At 36.1% G+C, this 16899-nt stretch overlaps 2 protein-coding genes across 10 annotated transcripts in view; one reads left to right on the top strand and one right to left on the bottom strand.

The window, feature by feature from the left end:
- Positions 1–5867, top strand: part of NCAPG (non-SMC condensin I complex subunit G) — a 31028-nt gene extending 25161 nt beyond the window's left edge. The window contains exons 17-21 of the mRNA XM_053577567.1: positions 1961–2122; positions 2372–2510; positions 2812–2895; positions 4414–4483; positions 5671–5867. Coding sequence (XP_053433542.1) covers positions 1961–2122; positions 2372–2510; positions 2812–2895; positions 4414–4483; positions 5671–5785 — 570 coding nt within the window. The 3' untranslated portion in view covers positions 5786–5867. The remainder of the gene's footprint in view (positions 1–1960; positions 2123–2371; positions 2511–2811; positions 2896–4413; positions 4484–5670) is intronic.
- A 1902-nt stretch (positions 5868–7769) lies between these two features.
- Positions 7770–16899, bottom strand: part of LCORL (ligand dependent nuclear receptor corepressor like) — a 136530-nt gene continuing 127400 nt past the window's right edge. For 6 of the 9 annotated variants that reach the window (XM_053577549.1, XM_053577557.1, XM_053577559.1 and 3 more), the window contains one exon: positions 7770–8164. In XM_053577549.1, coding sequence (XP_053433524.1) covers positions 8151–8164 — 14 coding nt within the window. In that variant the 3' untranslated portion in view covers positions 7770–8150. The remainder of the gene's footprint in view (positions 8165–16899) is intronic. The other 3 variants (XM_053577548.1, XM_053577551.1, XM_053577560.1) reach the window with 2 other exon arrangements.

Raw genomic sequence — 16899 nt, 5'->3', positions numbered from 1 at the left:
ATAATTTCTCTCTAAATTGCTTTGAAATGGTGAGGAGTTGGATTCTGATCTTGGGACTTCTGTCTCATGCATACAATACAAAGTGAAAAAAAAAATGAAGAAAATCTTTTGGGACATGTAGAGAAATCATATGAAAATTCAAGTAATCAATGCTAATATTTTTGCTACTTAAAAAGGGTTACCAAAAAGGTATCATCTTCAGTACCCCTCTTTCTACCTCGTACCGGCTGTTAACCACTCTGAAGTAATGACCTATGTTGTCTAGGACTTGTTGAACCTTCACGTGTTGGCTTACCTGATGTGCTGCTGATACAAGGAAAGAGAACTCAAAGAATAGATACTGCCTCAAGCTTATTTTGAATTTTTAATTCAAAGATAATAAGTTGCAGACTGACTCACAAATTGAAGGTGTTTTAATCTTTTAATGGTATTTGTCAAGCTTGTTACCACTTTTGAAATTTAATGTATTAATGATTTCAGATGCTCTCTACTTTAGTTTTATATCTATTTGATGTCTAATCCTACTCTGTTCAGGTCACAGTGTTACATGGTATTAGAAGGATAAAATTACAAAGGCAAAAATATAGTTAAGGGTCAGTGATAGAGCTATGTGTACCGAGTGCATCAGGACTTTAGGGAAGGGTAAAATTCATGTGGTAGGAATGAGTAGAGAATTAAAAACTCATTGAGTTAAAAAATTCAATTAGGCCTTCTTAAGATTTGGAGATTGGTTTGGTTAAAGAAGAAAGATATTTTAGCAAAGGTGATAAATGTAAGTGATCATGAAACTATGTTAGAACTGTGGGAAAATTATTCTGGCTTAGGATCCTGAATAGGATTGTTAGGGCAGAACATCGTGAATAGATTGCATGAAACCCAAGGTAGGGAATTTGGACTTGGCCTTACGGTAATGAATAATTATGCATGGCTTATGGTGAAAAGGTTAATGAGATGAATGTGATGTAGATTAATTTTTTAGTCAGAATGGTTAAATGATGTGAATTGGTAAGGAAAGGAAAGAGTACTGAAAGTAGTTAAAAAGCATGTATAATTAGCTTGTAGAAAAAGAATAGTGAAAGAAGTAGTAGAAAGTGGAAAGAATAGAAACGGAAATAGTAAAAAAACAACAACTATGGCTAGAAGAGCCTGAAGCGGTGTGCTGTGAGAGAATCTTTGTTGTGCCACAGAATTTTTAAAGATCATTAATTAAATTATTTTTGAAAGAAGTTCAAAGCCCGTAAGCATATTCTCTTTTTCACTCTTTTTTTTTTTGATCAACATAATATAAGTGTGCTGCAGAAGTTTAACTATAGTTTCAAGTGTATTGGGAGATAAAAAAGGTTGAAAAACACTGACCTAAAGCTTGAGAGTTAAGGGAGACGCAAGAGTCCAAGGAAACTTCAGGGCCCTAAGTACAGGTACCAAGACTTCAGAGGAGCTGTTGACATAATTTGATTAGGGAGCATTCTCACAGTCAGCATGCTGGGAGTGTTAGGGACATAGGTTGTGACATGGGGTTGAATTGAATTGTCAAGCACCCAACGGCCCTAGCTGATCCCATTTCCAGAGCTGGGATATTCCCTTGAGTTATCCACAGTTCAGACAAGGTGGGCCATGGTACCTGTGCTAATCATTCCATGTGGACTAACCCTTGGAGGAAGAGGAACCTACTGTCCTGATCATTTCTGCAGCTGGGAACCTTTAAGATCCCAAACCTGCAGCAACTGGAGTCTAAGTGCTTCATTACTAAAGAGGCTGGATCTGGGCCCTGCATCACAGCGTTGGCTGTAAGAGGTCAAGAAAGGGGAGCTTTTTTTTTGGTGGAGGTGTTAAATTTGGTTTTAGACATTTTACATTTGGGATTATGGCAAGACATTTAGGTGGAAATGTTTGTTAGATGTATAGGACTATATTGTAATTGTATTTTCAATTTATAAAAAAGTTTCTCTTAATTTTCTAGGCCTTAACGGTACATGACAATTTGGCTATAAAAATTTGCAATGAGATCTTAACAAGTCCATGCTCACCAGAAATTCGCGTCTATACAAAAGCCCTGAGTTCTTTAGAACTCAGTAGCAATCTTGCAAAAGATCTTCTGGTTCTATTGAATGAGATTCTGGAGGTAAAGCAGTTTCTAATTACTTTGAATTTGTGTATGTTTCTATTTATCAATGTAGGATTTACATAGTTAAATTATACATATAAAACATTGTGATTTTCACTCATTTGAAGTAAATATTTCCTTCATACATTTCGTAAATTAATTTTTAGAATGTTTTAAAACCACTTGGTATGTATTAGTATATATCTTTTTTTTCAAAGAAGAATGGAAAAGGCCATGTTTACAAAATGTTAATATTTTCTTTTATAGCAAGTAAAAGATAGGACATGTTTGAGAGCTTTGGAAAAAATCAAGATTCAGTTAGAAAAAGGAAATACCGAATTTGGTGACCAAGATGTAGCATCACAGGATACTAACACGACGACAACTGTTTTTCAAAATGAAGATGGTAATAACACACTGACCTGAACTATTTATGAGACTCTGTCCTTGTCATATTTTCTGAGATAGTATTTTTTTCTCCCAACACGTTTGGTTGGATTTCAGAAATGAATGAACAGTTTTTTCTGATTTTGAGTTTTGTTGTTTTCCAGTATTATAATTTTCGGAACAGTGATTTATGATAACCTTTCAAGAGCTGCTAATGGCACTGTCATTTCAGTTTTATGAAAAAAGGGCTTGAAAAGACCTTTTAAAATATTTTATGAAGCTATCTTTTATTGACATTGTTGTATTATTTCCTTTAATAGAAAAGGATGACATATATATGACTCCTCTCAGGGGTGTAAAAGCAACCCAACCATCAAAATCCACTCAGCCAAAGACTAACAGAGGTAGTGTATGGATTGACTAGTTTCTTAATGAACAATTTGTAATTTTATCTTCCAATGAAAAATACTTACTTTGCAAGTTTTCTTAGTGATCAAGGTTTTGAAATGTCTTAGGTATCTTTAACTTTCATTTTAATTTTTTCAGTTGCTTCCAGTTTTTGCTTTGTGTGTAAAGATAAAATCAGTATTGCTCCTGATGGTACTTTGGATTGAAAGATCATGCTGCAGAGGATAAGCTGGGTTAAATTAAGATTTGGTTAAATGATGGTTTCACGTTATCAATTATTTGTGTTCTGTCCTTTCTATTTTTCTTTAATCCTTGTAGTATTTTTCTGGGCTTTATTTTCCTTCTTTTGTCATCTTCATATTTTCCCAACTAAATTTATATCCCAAGGGATATCCAACAATAGGGGATTTGTTGGAATAAAGTAAATGTTGACTACTAAGGGATCACTTTGAAAAAGTTCTGAAAGTCCAGGTCTTTTTATTGTTTATTATTTCCTTATTACAAAAGTAATGCATGCTTATTACAGAAGAATCAAAGTACATCCAAGCAAACTACTGTAAAGAACACTAATAATCCCACCCATGAGCCAACCACAATTTTAATCGTTGAAAACTATTTTTTAAAACTCCTCCACGCAGATTTAATTTTTTTCTAAAATGGAATCTGGCCTCAATATTTACCAATTAATTATTTAAATGCTGATTGCTGGATAGTGTTCCAAATTGGTCCCATATTGTTGGATGTTTTCTTGGGGATAAATGCAGTCATAAAAACAAGGGGTGGAAAAAAAAAAAAAAAATCCCAGTCTAACATAAGGAGGGTATGCAATTTTCAAATTGTCATATTGAACAATGTGGCTTTGATCAGATTGCTTTGAGTCAAATATACTGTAAGAACGCTATCCTTTTTAATAGTCCAGACTTCACATATATAGGCTATTTCTTATAATTGAGCAACAGCACAAGCCAAACTTTGCCTTTTCTTTATAAATTTCTAGCAAGTAGGATTGATGCAGCCCCCAGTATGTAAAGGTTATAGTTTTTGAAATACATCTTAGAACACATATTTGAAGTGGCCGGGTACATGTTTAAATTATTTTACAAGAAGCCATTATGACCTTACTGGTTAAAAGTTCTATTTCATTAGGACCTGTTTATGGACTTACCCTCTTTCTAACCTTAATTTTCATTAGTCTCTTTGTGCTGTAGTCATAATAAAGGTACTTCCTTTATATACGTTTTTCATATGCCTCTGTCCCCAAATACCCTAAACTAAAATTTGTTTCCTCCTGAGTTGCTCAAAATTTCTGTATTTTCTTTTGCCCCCCCCTTATGTGCTTACATAAGAAATTAATGTAAATTTTAACTTTGCTTGGGCTTCTTTTCTCTGTGGTATTATGGTAGCTGGGAACAAGAAGGAAATGTGTTAGGAATAAAGAATTTAGTTAGCCCAGAAATTAGATTAAAAGCAATAAGCAACTGATAATAAATTTTGATAATTATACTGTCTTCAAGGACGGAGAAAAGTGACAGCTTCAACTAGGATGAACAGGAGACGTCAGACTGCTGAGGCTGACTCTGAAAGGTATGTTATGCATGGCTGGAGTATATAAAGTGGCTTGTTCTTCATTTTTTTTTATGTCTAAAAGTAGAAAAGTTAGGCTGGGCATGGTGACTCATGCCTGTAATCCTAGCACTCTGGGAGGCCAAGGCAGTGGATTGCTTGTGCTTATGAGTTCGAGACCATCCTGAGCAAAAAGTGAGGCCTCATCTCTACTCAAAATAGAAAAACTGAGGCAAGAGGAGTGCTTGAGCCCGAGTTGGAGGGCTGTGAGCTATGACACCATAGCACTCTATCCAGGGTGACAGCTTGAGACTGTCTCACCAAAAAAAAAAAAAAAGTAGAAAAATTGTAATTTCCTTGTGAATGAGAGAAAATCAGTATATAACAAAAGATGGTGAAGACGATAAATAGTTGTGTCTCAGATATGTAATCCAAAATTCCATTATCAAGAGCATTTGACTTGCAGCTTGTTTGCATTTGGTCTGGCTTTCTGTCTTTAGTATGTTGTCTCAGTTTATATTTCCACTTCTAATTATGTGACTTCGCATATATGACTCTTTGATTTTGGACTAGCAAACTCAATGATTTAGACGATGGGGTTCTATTAGAGAATAATTCTGCCTTTCTTTTGAATAGATTATTAGAGTGTTTATTTTCAGTTTCTGTCATTTAACCCCTTGTTAGAGCTGAAAGTTTATAGCTGTCTTCCATTTCATCTGTTCCTTGCTAAAATTGTATTGTATATGTTTTCAGTACATACATTAGATTGTCTTGTATATATTGTCTTGATTAAGTATCTTTTTTGGAGAAACTTATTGTTTACTGTGTTTGAGGAATCATTGCCTAAATCAAGGGAACTTAATTTTGTTTTTCACTTCTTGAGTTCCAAAGAAACCTCTTTTGTGTAGCTATGGTCCCTGTTTAATTACAAATTTCACTTTAAAAGTTTTGTTTTGTTTTTTTTTCTGTGTAACACTAGATTTCATATAGGATATAGAACCATTAGCTAGGTTTCCATTGATTCACTTTCCTAAATAGCCAGGAAGTGCTTTTGGTTATTGTTTGAATCATAATTTTAAGCTTAGTTGATGGAATCAGGGTAGCAATTACACAGATAGAATGTGAGTCAGAAACAAAAAAGTTTTATTTATAAATAAACTGGTTTTAAAGCTTATATCTAAATTGGTATATTTTCAACGTCTGTTTAGTGATCGTGAAGTTCCAGAACCAGAATCAGAAATGAAGAGATTACCAAGACGGGCCAAGACAGCAGCACTAGAAAAAAGTAAACTCACACTATTTCTCAATGAAGATGTAAATTAGGAGAGATGATGGGGGTGGAGGCCGTTAAAATTATGTTCAGTTCTTTATTAATAAAGTTATCCTTTTGTTAAAATCAGAAAAAGCCTGATGTGTTTCTGAAGACTTTCTGTTGTGTGAATCTACAGTATTTTGACTTGTGATAAAGTATTAGGACATCATCTGTCATTGTGGTCCATAAACCGTAGGCATCAGGGACACAGATTTGCTTATTAGAATCTAAGGTGGCTTGGGAAGAGGCTCCTTAGGTGAGTCTTACAAACTCTTTATGTTTAAAGTCATGGAATGATGGGAAACTTAAGTGTAAGTAGCTAGTAGTAGCTTGCATTGGGAAGCTTATGACTTAGATGGACAGATCCAACCCAGAAGAAAACGTCTCAAAACACATTTAACAAGTGACACTTTGAGGGCCAAAGAAGTACTACAAACTGGCTAAAAGAGCTTATTATTAGTGGAGGACAAATATAAAGTTCAACAGTTAATTTGACAATCCTATTTTGATTCCTATACTACATTTGTGATAATGCTATCTCCCTCTTCCTAGAGTATTTGTACATGGGAGCGCTTATTTGTGTTTCCTGGGTTGGGGACATAATCTACATAAATATATGTAAGTCATGAGAAGCTGCTTTCTGTTTTTGGTATAACAAAATGTTTTTTCTGTGGATGCTGCTGGTGGGGAAAGCATGTGATAGGAAATCCACTGTATGTCAATTTATGAGCCTTCTCTTCACTGTCAGTTTCATTTATCATCTTTTGAAGTTGTTCCAACAAAATACCTTTGTTATCCCTCTGGTAATTACTTTCATTATTCAGAATAAAAATGTCCTAAGGTGGATCTGTTTTAATTATTGTGCTTTTTGGGTTTATTTACCAGAGACCATTTATTTAGAATGATGTTTTAAAATGGAGCTAAAGTAAGAGGACTGGTTTTTAGAACCACATTGGTATATTATATACATATGTGCTTTATAGGACTTAGAAATGTAAGAGCCAGAGTTACAAAGCAAAAGTGCTTATTAAGCAAAAGGCAAAAGCATGGTGGTGATGATAAGTCAATGAAAGTAGATGATCGCTCTGCGTTCTGTTGGCTCTGTGTCTTCCTGTGCTTTAAAGTCCTTATGAGTTATCTTTTATTAAGTCCCTGTCATTTTTAAAAGGGGGTGGGTTAGGTAGGGAGAGAGAAGGATGAAAGGGCACATAAGAAAAAGTCTTTAGGAACACAATAAAGTGAAATCTCATTTACAGATGGCCAGGCCATCCAAAAGGAAAGGAGCCATGTTCTTTTACGGACCATCAAACCAAAGCCGCCTTTCTGTAATATGGACAAAATAAACACAAGCACCAAACCTTTAGTGTTCTTACCATTGGATTTTTAGACACAATCATGTAGTCACTATTGAAGCTGTGCTTTGTACTATTAGAGTTGAAGGAAGGGAATATCCTGCTTCTAGAAGACATTCCTTTAAACTTCAAAACAAATGGCTAAAATACAGATGTAAATCCATTTATCATTTTTCATTCAAAACTGGTAACTTACAGAAAAACAGTATTCTTTGTCTATCAGGAGGCACAGATTTGCAGAAGAGTAAACATGCAATTGTGCCACTGCGTACAGCCCACAGACCACAGGTTTAAAATACAGAGAAAGAGAACCCTTAGCTCAAATTCTCCTGGGAAGGGAAACATGCTACTTGACGACAGTAAACGTGATCGATTTTTTTTTCTATACATATATAACTTTGAAAGAGATTTACTTCCAAGAGATGCTTCTGTCTTTTCTTTTACCAATTTGCTTCGAGGTAGTTGGTATCCACCTGTTTTACAACTGTTTACGGGTCAGGTCATCATCACAAATCTTTACAATACTAGCTCTAAATCACAATATGTTATATATTAAAACTTTGTGCACAGAAATAAAACTGGGGACAATCATGTTTTTAAACTTAGGGCATAAAAAAATCACAAAATACCATTGAAAAGAGAAACATCAAAATCTGTACTACAAAATTCCACAATGGTCTGGTGTAAAACACGTAAAAAAAAAAAAAACATACAAAGAATATAATCAAAATGATTAATGCTAATGGTTTAATATAAAGACAAATCACAGGACTAGAAATATTTCAAGATCAATTGATAAACGCTTATTCAGCAGAAAGTATCGACGTACAAAATAAGGGTAGTGCAAGAAGTGCGTTCTATTTCTCTTCACTTGTGAGATTTTGGTTATGAACTGTACAGCTCGCTAGAGATGCTGCTGTCAAATTCAGATTCCATTCAACAGGGCGATTAAGGCACATCTTAATGGGGCTCAAAGGGCAACTTGCTGTGTTCCCATCAGACAAATTCAGTTTCTCATCAGTTTTCATTTGTAGCATGCTGTAAGAAAAAGTGTAAGGCATTTTAGTTTTACTTTAATTTCAGTAATTATCATCAATCTTGTAAAAGAACATTCAGTGGTAGTATCTTTGGAGCTCTAAACATTATTGTAGATAAAAATTTATCATCCTGAAATCTGCCTCCTTACAGAAAACAATGAAAATGCTATGTAAGTTGGGCATCTGGAACAGTCACCTACCACTCAACAAAAAATTTCACTGCATATAAAGAATACATCACTATTTCAGAAAGGACATAACCTTCTGAGCCTGACAGATTTAACCCTTTTAACTTGTCCTTTAGTGGATAAGGACCAGAGCCACTTCAAGAAAAATAAGGAATTAACCTAACATTTGTTGAATACTTACTATGTTCTAGACACATTCACATGTATTGTTTCATTTGAAGCAAGCAAGGTAGGTATACTTATCCTCAAAGTAAACAAAATTAAGTCTCAGAGTTAAGTGCAAATATGTCTGAGGCCATACAGTCAGCTCATTTGATATTTAGCTATGGATAGCTCAATTAGACTACATCACTCCTCAGCTTTCTTCAACTGCAGGCCTCAGTCATTCCATACAGGCCTGCAATTGGAATACGGTTCATGCTCTTTCCCCTGTGCTGTCTACTAGAGCTCTGATGAGGCTGGTAAGTCACCAGGAGTAAAAAATATTGTTTTTATGGTGGAAGAGTGTCAAGTTGTCCAGACTACAGGGAGACTAGCTCATCAGAGGACCAATATAGCATCCACAGAATACTACTTATCCTGGTTGCCTGTTTTACAAAAAGGTTTATGTCAACGGCGTTGTCTTACATGGCTCTATACCAGGCTGGTCAGATTTCAACAATGCTCCTTATGCACATCCTCTCTTTTGGGCACACTGGTGTGTTATTTCACAAACTCAAGAGCATAATCCCATTTGTTCCTGAATGATGTTCCCACCTAAAGAATCTTGTCCTCCACTCTGCTTAACCAAACAACCCATGCTTCAAAGCCTAACCCAAGTCTCACAATATTTTTAAACTTGTTCTTAGCAAAACATTAATCTCTTTTAGATCTGAAAGAAAGGATGTTAACATTATTTTTTCTCTTATTTCTACTTATCAATTCTGGAAACATTCTTACCTCTATTAAGATACGCAGTGTTGGATACACAGTAGTGGCTCAAAATTTAATAAATAAAACTACTACTCTTTAGAATGACAGAAACTTGAGAGTGGCTAGTCTACCCTATGTGTAATGCACATGTAAATATTACTTGTAATTAATTCACATTTTCAGATAGGAATGTCCATACATTATTCAACAGGTCTCTGTACATTAGCTCATTTGATATTTAGCTATGGATAGCTCAATTAGACTACATCACTCCTTAGCTTTCTTCAACTGCAGGTCTACAAATCTTCCTATTTTATAAGGAAACAGGTACCTAGTATATGTAAGTGACATGGTTGAGCTGGGAAGTCCGGACTCCAGTAGATCTCAACCAACTGCCTCACTTGCCATTAAGTAAACTTGTTATTAAGCCACCATCGTGTTCTCTCCAGGCAAACAGTCCTAGTTTCATGAATGACAGGGTTTCAATTTGTATAAATTAAGTTCTAGACAAAATGACAAATTACCAGTAGCTTAGCACACATCAAAAATACTAGGTCATGTTTTAGAAAAAAGCCAAAACATAGAGATGTGATTAATACGAACATATTTAAAGTAAATCATGGCTTGGTATGTGACGAATGAAATCTAAAATACATTATTCTTATATCAGAAATCTGATCTTTGAAAAATTTACATTGGTTGTTAGACTGAGGTCCTCCTTGACCTCAAGTTTTTGTTTTTCAAGTTAGCAAAACAGATAAAGCAGTAATTTTTTCCTTTCTCTAAGGGCTGCTAGTCTTTATATTTTTATTACTTGTATTTTCAAGGAAAAATTATTTGTGTAACCTTTCTGAGAAACTCAGAACTAGTTATAAAAGTAAAATTACATTAATCAAAATTGCTTGGCAGATAATTATATAATGTATTAAAGTCCAAATGAAGAAAATGAAGGCATAGAGCAACAAACTGTAGTCATAAATAAAAACAAATTTCGATTTTTTTTTTTTTTTTTTTTGCTATTTGTTTAAGATGTATTCATCAGAAAATAATACTTTAATAAAGTGACTTTTCTAGCGTGGAGTACTACAGATTTAGGTAGAGACCCTAGGGGTACATAAACTGTATACATGTATGGGAAGAAAATATCAATTAGTTTTAAAAAGAACTAAATGTTACCAATAATATACAGATTGGTATGTTTAATTCATAAATATACACTTTAAGAAAAAACCAGTGGGTGTACAAAATTTGGGCATTACTGATCTATAGAATTCTAAAAATAAAAGAATACAGCTATCTGATGAAATGCTGAAACTGGAAGTATTAGAACAGTATAGCTATAAATCTTTCTAGATCTTTCTAGAATTTTTTTTTTTTTTAAAGGGAGAGGGAAAGGTATAAAAAACAAACTCCTCTTTTTCAGGGTGTCCTAAAACCAGATGTATGTGAACTAATGTAAGAAATTGGTTCTCTGATTAACCTAGTACTTAATCAGAACACTTTTCATTTTTTCTTTTCTTGAGACAGAGTCTCCCTCTATTGCCCTGACTAGAGTCCTGTGGCCTTAGTCTAGCTCGCAGCAACCTCAAACTCCTGGGCTCAAACAATCCTCCTGCCTCAGCCTCTGGAGTAGCTGAGACCACAGGGTATTCCATGATGCCTGGCTAATTTTTCTGTTTTTAGTAGAGACGTGGTCTTTACTTGACCGGTCTGGCTCAGGCCGGTCAAATCCGTTTTTTCTTTTCTTTTTTTTTTTTGAGACAGAGTCTCACTATGTTGCCTTGGGGAGAGTGCTGAGGCATCACAGCTCACAGCAACCTCAAACTCCTGGGCTTAAGCAATTGTCTTGCCTCAGCCTCCCAAGTAGCTGGGACTACAGATGCTTGCCACAACACCCGGCTATTTTTTTTGTAGTTGACCCGGGCTGGATTCGAACCCATTAGCTCCAGCATATGTGGCTGGTGCCCTAGCCGCTGAGCTACCGGCACCAAGCCTCAATTCCATTTTCAATACCAGAGTTAGTTAACAAACATTTATTGAGTGCCTGTAAGAAAGTACTTTTGGGATACAAAGATAAGGAAGATGTAGTACATGCTTTCAAGGACTTTATGATCTAGAGGAATTTTTAATAAATATTCATTTATATTTGGAAATTAAAATTTGGACTAGTTAGGTTTAATGTCAGAAGTTTATGGTTTAATCATTACACAGAGTGAAAGACAAATGTTGCTCCACTTTTCTTTATATAATTTTTAAGGTTTTTCTCTTTTGCATGTTTTAAAAAAGGTAATACAGTTGTAAAATTTAAAAATCAATAAATATAAAATGTTACCCAATGAAATCTAGCTTCTAGTCCCTCTTGTGGGGCAATTGTTACTGTTTTCTTGTGTATTCTTCCAGATAGCCCCTTCACACTGAAGTACGTACGCACCTGTTTTTCAACTGACTCCCTCCCCTACACAATTCTATATCCTGTTTTAGACCTTACGAGATTATTTTCTTATCTGTACAATGAATACTTGATTCTTTTAAAATTTACATTCCACTCTATAGATAAATTATAACTTCATTTGTTCACAACTGACATTTCTAGCAGCTCTACTGCATAACACAGCGATGACGGAGTGAATATTCTGGACGTGAGCAAGTTTATCTACAGAACTTGACGTCTAGTAGAATAGCAGGAACAAAAGGTGCTTTAAATTTTTGATAAAAGTTACCAAAATGTCCTTTATAGACTGTGTACCACTTTACATTCTCACCAACAATGTGTGGAAATGTCATCTTTCTTCACACACTAACCAATAATAATAAAACTTACAGATCTCTGAGAATCTGGTAGGTTAAAAAGTCACATGCCATTGTTTTCATGTGCATTTCTCTTATGAGGAAGGAAATGCATCTTTCTATGATTTAGAAGCCTTTTGTATTTCTTTTCCTATGTTCTTTGCCAGCGGGCATGATGACCGTGTTGAGATATGTAGGCAGAAACATTCTTTGTTCTGCAGTGATTTACAATCCCACGCCCTTCCCACCCGGTTTATTATGAGCTGTTTGTATCTGTTTACGGAGATTCCGTCATGATTCCATTCTAAATTCTCTATCAACAGATTTGTTAGTTTTATGGCTTCTTTGGTCTGTATCATGATTAGAAAGCCGGAGCAGCATTTAAGTCATCTGAGCAAGTAGCTTTCTATGCCCATACCGTGTTCTAATGCAAGTGCACTAATAGTCACACTTGTGCCAGCCAAGAGTTGGGGATAAGAATGGAAATTCCTGGACCCACGTTCTGATATATTGATAATCAGCTGATGATCTTGGATAAGTGACCTAAGTCTTCAGCCTCATTTTTTCATCTGTGAGGAAAAAAAGTCACCTTCCCTGCTTACTTAGAGTTGTAACAATCTAACAAAAGCCATATACTGTATCTTTAAAAATGTTCAGGAGCTATATACAAATGCAAAGGTTTCATTTACCACTGGGTATTATGGTGAAAAGTCAAAGTGGGAGGAGTGGTACTTAGCATAGAAAATCTTCTTTCAGTTAAACTTGGAACCTAAATGGTAGCTGAGGGCTGAGCAAAGTCTAAAATGGTTATCTGGACACCGCAGCCTGTTCTCAACACAGCAGCCCTGACATGGGACAAACACACAGACCTATAGCGGAGCCCGTCTCACTACCCGATTGGAAGTTTGCAGAGTACATGTATTTATAAAGGCGTAAAAGATGGAAATCTTTTCAGGGTCATAGAAATCCAAACAATGATCATTGTAATTTGTTTTTTTTTTTTATTTTTTGGAGAGTCTCATTCTGTCACCTGGGCTAGAGCACCACGGCATCAGCCGAGCTCACAGCCACCTCAAACTCCTGGGCTCAAGTGATCCTCCTGCTTCAGCCTCCTGAGTAGCTAGGACTATAGGTGCCCACCACAATGCCTGGCTAATTTTTCTAATTTAGTAGAGACAAGGTATTGCTCTTGCTTAGGCTGGTCTGGACTCTTGAGCTCAAGGGATCCTCCTGCCTCGGCCTCCCAGAGTGGTAGGATTATAGGCACGAACCACCCACCAGACCTATCATTTGTGATTTAAACTGATAACTAATAATTCTAATTCTGTCATGATTCTTCCCTTCATGTTAAAACTCAATTATAATCTTCAGAATACTTAACATGTAAGATTAATGAACAAATATCTGGCTTATAGTATTAGGAGAGGACTTACAGGTACAGTCCTATCTAGTAAAGCGGTGCATTTATATTTAGCACACGAGTTTCCCTGATGGCATTACTACTACTCATAGCCTTCAATTCCTCAAGGAGAAAAACATGTTAAGGCACAGACTGACATGTTTTTGAGAGCTACCATATATTATTTAAAACAAGAATTTCAGGGAACACAAGTTCATCTTTTTTAAATGGAAAAAATTAGCTCTATGCAGAGATAAACTGGATTCACAGGTTAAGAAGGTACAAAAAATTAGGTTACAATGTTTGCATTTGTTAGGTAGAGTCCCTCTTATAATTGTGTCCTGTTTTCCCACACCAGTTATGCCATATACGAGTAGTTTAAAGTGAGAGGGTTGACCTGATCCTTGTTAGTTCACTGTGGACAGAAGCAGAAATCCAAGATTTACTCTTTCAACAAGTATTTGTCCTATTTCCATATGCTGAATACTGCATGTAAAGTGCTGAGCAAGATCAACAAGGATCTCTACTCTCATCAAGCTTGTATTTCAAGTGAGACAGAAAAACAATACAAAAAACTTTCTAGGAGGAGCTACATGAGATTGGGGAGATCCTTTCTGAATAAGTAACGCATGAGCTGTGGATGGAGCTGAGACATCCAGGACATCATTGAGGACTGAAACTGTGAGAAAGGCGAGGACTCTGAAAGAGAGTCCAGAAGAAGAGAAGAAAGCGGGGACTCATGGCACTTAGGAACGCAGCAGAGCCCTCATGTGGGGGCTGAAATTGCCTGATTGTCTCTATAGTGAGATGAAGTGAGTCTAAGAGCAGGGCTTCTCGAACTCAGCTCCACTGACATTTGAGGCCAGATAATTCTTGTGTGTGTGTGTGGGGGGAGGGTGTGGAGTAGGGGGGTGTCCTATGCATGTAGAATGTTTAGTAGCATCCCTGGACTCCACCAGATGCCAACAGCACCCTCTAAATGTGAAAATCAAAAATGTCTGTATACATTACGAAATATCCTCTGTGAGGCAGAATCACTCCTAGTTGTGAACTAATGTCGTAGGTTAAAAGCTGTTCTGGCTCTGCCTAACAATGCTTTAAAGTAAGACCTAAAAGAATCAAATGTTTCTCAGTAAGTTAACAGCATTCCAGAACAAAGCTCCCAAACATTTAAAGCATTGCAAAAAAATTCAGCGTACAGCAATGTAAAATTCAGTGCTTGGCATCCAAAATTATCAGCCAAGTAAAAAGTAGGAACAAGTAATCTGTGGCATAAAATACACGTTATTTAAATCTCAGAAAGGAAGGAGAGTGAAGAGGGACAGAAGTATACTTAAGAAAATAATAGCTAAAAAATGTCCAAATGATGAAACTCACATATTCAAGGAATTCAACAAACCCCAAGCAGAGTACATATGAAGATAATGATGACCCTTTATATAAACAAATTGTTGATAACCAGTGATACAGAGAAAATCTTAAAAGCATCCAAAAGACAAATGAAATATTCCATGCAGAAGAGGCAAATATAGGAATGGACAGCAGATCTATCTTCAGAAATACAAGCTAAAAGACAGTGGAGCAACATCTTTAAAATACAGAGGGTCTCTGACATGGTTCAATTTAACAATTTCCAACTTTGAGAAAGTGACAGGCATTTATCAGAAACTGGCCTTTGAGTACACATACAAGCATTGTTTTTCACTTTCACTAGAGTATTTAATAAATTACATGAGATATTCAACACTTCATTAAAAGACAGGCTTTGTGTTAGATGAAAAATCATTTACAACTGGGTAACTGCAGACTAATGTAAATGTGTTCAATATGTGTCACTTTTTTGACATATGAAATTTTCAACTTACAATGAGTTTATCAGAAGTAACCCTGTTGTATAGTCAAAGAGTACCTGTACTATGAGGAAAATAAAATTTGAAATCCATATTCAGGAAAAATATCTTTCAAAGAAAAAAAAAATAAAGACTTTTAGATTTACGAAAGCAAGGGTGAGTGCATCGTTTGACAGCAGACCTTCACTACAAAAAATGCCAAAGGAGGGCGGCGCCTGTGGCTCAGTGAGCAGGGCGCCAGCCCCATATACCGAGGGTGGCGGGTTCAAACCCAGCCCCGGCCAAACTGCAACCAAAAAATAGCCGGGCGTTGTGGCGCCTGTAGTCCCAGCTACTCTGGAGACTGAGGCAAGAGAATCGCGTAAACCCAAGAGTTAGAGGTTGCTGTGAGCTGTGTGACGCCACGGCACTCTACCCGAGGGCGGTACAGTGAGACTGTCTCTACAAAAAAAAAAAAAAATGCCAAAGGAAATTATTCAGGCAGAAGGAAAGATCCCAGATGAAAATCTGGACCCCTACAAAAGAAAGAAGAGCACTAGAAATGGTAAATTTGTGGAGAAAAATACATAATTTTTCTACACAAAAAATCTCTTTAAAAGATAACTGTGTAAAGAAAAATAATAACTACGTGTTGTGGCTTTGAAACATTATAACATCATAGAAGCAAAATGTATGACAGCAATAGTACCAAGACTTGGAGAGAAGAGATGCGGGGCGTGGCAGCGCACACCTCAGCCTGCCCACGGAGTGAGGGGTTACTATCTGCAAGCAGACTCTGATATGTTAATGACACATGCTATGACCCTATCAGCAACTGCTTTTTGAAAAGCAAATTAAGAGATTAAATTGAATAAAATACATTGGATTAATCCAAAAGAAGGCAGAAAAAGAGGAGAGCAAGTAATAGGTCGGATAAACAGAAAATAGAAAGAGGGCTGATTAAAACCCAATCCTATCAGTGGTCACATTAAATGTAAGTAGTCTACTAAAAGGCAGAGCTTGTCAGATTAGAAACAAAAGCAAGCCTCAGCTACATGCTATTTAAAAGAAACTTACTTTAAGTATAAAGATACAAATAGGTTAAAAATAAAAGCATGTGAAAAGATACACCATATAAACATCAGTAAAGTAAAATGGAATGACCATAGAAGCATCAGATAAAACACATTTCAGAGTAAGGAACATTCCCAGGGATAAAAGAGGTTTACTTCATGATGATAAAGGAGTCAATTTATCAAGTCCGTGAAATTTCTAAATGTGTTTGCACCTAATTATAGAGCATCAAAATTCATGAAGCAAAACTTGAATGAACTGAAAGGAGAAATGGAAGAATTCCCTTTATAACTGTGGATTTTGATGTCCCTTTCCCAAGACTAGATAAAACAAGTAGACTGAAGCTCAGTGAGAATGCGAGGAGCTGCACAGTCCTACCTACCACGAGGCTCAGTGAGAATGCGAGGAGCTGAACAGTCCTACCTACCACGAGGCTCAGTGAGAATGCGAGGAGCTGCACAGTCCTACCTACCATGAGGCTCAGTGAGAATCGAGGAGCTGAACAGTCCTACCTACCACGAGGCTCAGTGAGAATCGAGGAGCTGCA

Source organism: Nycticebus coucang, chromosome 23, assembly GCF_027406575.1.
Source record: "Nycticebus coucang isolate mNycCou1 chromosome 23, mNycCou1.pri, whole genome shotgun sequence".
Classification (NCBI taxonomy): domain Eukaryota; kingdom Metazoa; phylum Chordata; class Mammalia; order Primates; family Lorisidae; genus Nycticebus; species Nycticebus coucang.
This window is presented reverse-complemented; position numbering and strand designations above follow the sequence as displayed.